Here is a 3,051-nt window from a genome sequence, read left to right on the forward strand (position 1 = left end):
TGAGCCCAGGAGTTGGAGGTTGCTGTGAGCTGTAATGCCATAGCACTCTACCCAGGGGGACAGCTTGAGGCTCTGTCTCAAAAAAAAAAAAAGAAAAATGGGGACAAAAATAGATAAGATTGAGAGCCCACTGCCTGGTGTTTGACTTTGAAGGGGAGGGGGTTTCTGCATCCTTATCTGCCTTAGTTCCTGCCTGGGATGTGGTCAGAATGTGGGTGATACCTGGTTTCGAAACACCCCTCTGTGGAAGAAGACAGCTGAGTTTTTCGTTTCCACCTCAAAGCACAGCCAGGAGCTGTTCTGATTAGAGGGGCAGGGTTCTTTTTCAAAGTTTTGGCAGAATGTCTTTGGATACATTCGGTTCATCGGGTCTCTGAAGGCACAAGAGAGAAACGTAAAAAGCAGAATGTGCCCTGAGGTCCTTGCAGTCTCAGAGCTACGGAACTCAGCTCTTTGCAACCCTGGGCACTGGGCCTCGCAGGCCTGCCTAGCCCTGAGCCTCTGCTGTCCTCCCAGGCAGGAAGACGGGGGAGAGAGGAAGAGGAAGCAAGGGCAACATGTAGGGGTGACCTTTCCTAGCCCTGGCCCAGCTCTGGGCCTTCCACCTTTCCAGTATTTCTGCCCACCCTTCCCCCAGTCCTTTAGTAGTAAGTGAAGGAGATGGGCAGTGCTTGTGGCTCAAAGGAAGGAGCTCAGGAAAATTTATCTCTAAATATAAGTACTTGGTATAAAGAATATTTTACTTTAGAGGCTCTTAGAGATTAACAGGCCCTTCAAAGAGGCTTGCCCTCTAGTCCACATACATTTAAAAAAATGTACTTCCCTTCTCCACCTGTTATCTCAACGTATTGCTGCAAATAACATAAATTACAAGTCAATCTCTTCCCCTAGCTATTCTTCCCCCTCAGCAAAGCTTTATTGCCTCTAAACAGAATTACACATTCCCTCTCTCCCCACTACAAAGGCCTGTACAAAAACGTCTGAACTTCATTGGTACACTGTGTAACCGGCCTGTGGTTCTCCCCCTTCTGTTATGAGTCTGTCTTAATTCTCAATTGATCTTTCAGTGAACCTTCCAGGGGAAAGGACAAGTTTCTTCTCACCGCTAGTTAAGCAAAGAACAAAACTCTCTACCCCAAAATCGTTTGTAACATTTCAGCTCTGTTCATTCCCGCCCTTCCACCTGCCCATGTCACTAATGTGTTTTTAACTCTGAGCTGCCCCAGCTTCACACCCAGTTACGGCTCTACTCACTGCATGTACCTGGGCACCTGTCATCCGCCTGAAGCCTGTGGGGGATCCCCATTGTACAGATGAGGTGGCAGAGGCCCACAAGGGCTGGGTCACCTAACCGGGCTAGGCCAAGTCCGGCTGCTGCAACCTATAACCTGCTGGAGTGTACACTGGGGCCCGGCTCTCCTTTGTACAGAAGTTTACCTTACGAGCCTTTCTCCTGATCATGCTGGAGTGTATTTTTGAGATAGAGTCTCACTATGTCGCCCTTAGTAGAGTGCTGTAGCTCACACTAACCTCAAACTCTTGGGCTCAAGCAATTCTCTTGCCTCAGCCTCCCAGGTAGCTGGGACTACAGATGCCCACCACAATGCCCGGCTATTTTTGTTGCAGTTGTCATTGTTGGTTAGATGGCCTGGGCTGGGTTCTAACCTGCCAACTTCGGTGTATGTGGTTGGCGCCGTAACCACCTTGTTATGGGCACCGAGCCCTGATCATTCTGTTTTTCTCCCATTCCATTTTAGTGTCCCTGTTGCGTAAGGTGAGCCTGATCATAGAGGCGCTGCAAGTTTGGCGCCATCTGGAAAGATTTATCTTCTGTCTTCGGAAAGCTCTCCCCTCCTCCCCACCCTCTCCTAAGACTTGGTGTGGAAACCGTGTAAATATTACACAAAATCCAGCAACGTCTCAGAACAGAATTGTTAGTAAATCCCAATTGTTTCAATGATCATTTAGTACAGCTGTCCCTGGTGACAGAGCTCAGGAATGGAGGGAAATACCTGGGGGAGCGACTCCAGCCTGGCCAGGGCTTCCCGTGAGGCTGGGGAGGAAGAACAGGGCCAGGGAGAGGCAGGCCAGGACAGCACTGAGGGCGCCCACAGATGAGGCAAAAAACCCTCGATGGAGTGGGTGCTGCAGGAGAGGCAGAGAGGGCGAGCCCAGGCTGGGACCGGGTTGGAGAGGTCAGGAGGGGTACAGCAGGGGCCACCAGATAATCAGGGGCTGCAAGCTTCCCAGGGCAGAGGTACCTGATCCGTGGGTTCATGCTGCAGCCTCCTCAGCAGGACTGTCCCTTCCTTGCTCTTTGTCTTCTGTGGTGGGGCTCCGTTGTCGGCTTCTGGGGCCTTGACCTCCCAGGGAACTGGTAGTGGTGGCTCCACCCTCTTCCTGCTGAGGGGCGGAGTGGGAGGGCCCTGGGCTGTTTTCATTTCTTCTGTTTGGGATCCTTTTCCCTTTCATTTCGCTTTGGCCGAGGGTCCTGCTGAGAGAGACTGTGGTGGAAATAGGTGGAGTCAGGTAGGCTAGGACCAACATGACCCAGCTGGTCTGATCCCTTTAGGTCCTTTGTGACCTTTCACTCCTGTCTTGAGTTATTATTGTTTTGTAAATTTAGCTCCAAGCCCAAAGATGCCTATCTTTTTTTTTTTTTTTTTTTTTTGTGAGACAGAAGAGCCTCAAGCTATCCCCCTGGGTAGAGTGCCATGGCATCTCAGCTCACAGCAACCTCCAACTCCTGGGCTCAAGCAAGTTTCCTGCCTCCGCCTCCCAAGTAGCTGGGACCACAGGCGCCCACCACAATGCCCGGCTATTTTTTGGTTGCAGCTGTTATTGTTGTTTGGCAGGCCCGGGCTGGGGATTTGAACCCGTCACCTTAGGTGTATGTGGCTGGCACCTTAGCCACTTGAGCCACAGGCACTGAGCCCAAAGATGCCTATCTTGAATAGTTTTGGTGGATTTAGGAAACTAACTTTTGAATTGGAATGTTATACTAGGTCACTGGGTTCTGCTGATCAATATTTAAAACACGGGTTACTGTGG

General features: G+C 50.6%; 1 protein-coding gene across 2 annotated transcripts in view; it reads right to left on the minus strand.

Annotated features, from left to right (window-relative positions):
• The window catches only part of LOC100950473 (DNA dC->dU-editing enzyme APOBEC-3F-like), a 15,992-nt gene extending 13,652 nt beyond the window's left edge, over positions 1-2,340 (minus strand). For both annotated transcript variants that reach the window (XM_023509455.1, XM_023509454.1), the window contains exons 1-2: positions 2,262-2,340; positions 223-373 (exon numbers count right to left, since the gene is read on the minus strand). In XM_023509455.1, coding sequence (XP_023365223.1) covers positions 223-373; positions 2,262-2,278 — 168 coding nt within the window. In that variant the 5' untranslated portion in view covers positions 2,279-2,340. The remainder of the gene's footprint in view (positions 1-222; positions 374-2,261) is intronic.
• Positions 2,341-3,051: the final 711 nt, after the last annotated feature.

This window comes from Otolemur garnettii, unplaced genomic scaffold (genome assembly GCF_000181295.1).
Source record: "Otolemur garnettii isolate 467f Iridium unplaced genomic scaffold, OtoGar3 scaffold00007, whole genome shotgun sequence".
Taxonomy (NCBI): domain Eukaryota; kingdom Metazoa; phylum Chordata; class Mammalia; order Primates; family Galagidae; genus Otolemur; species Otolemur garnettii.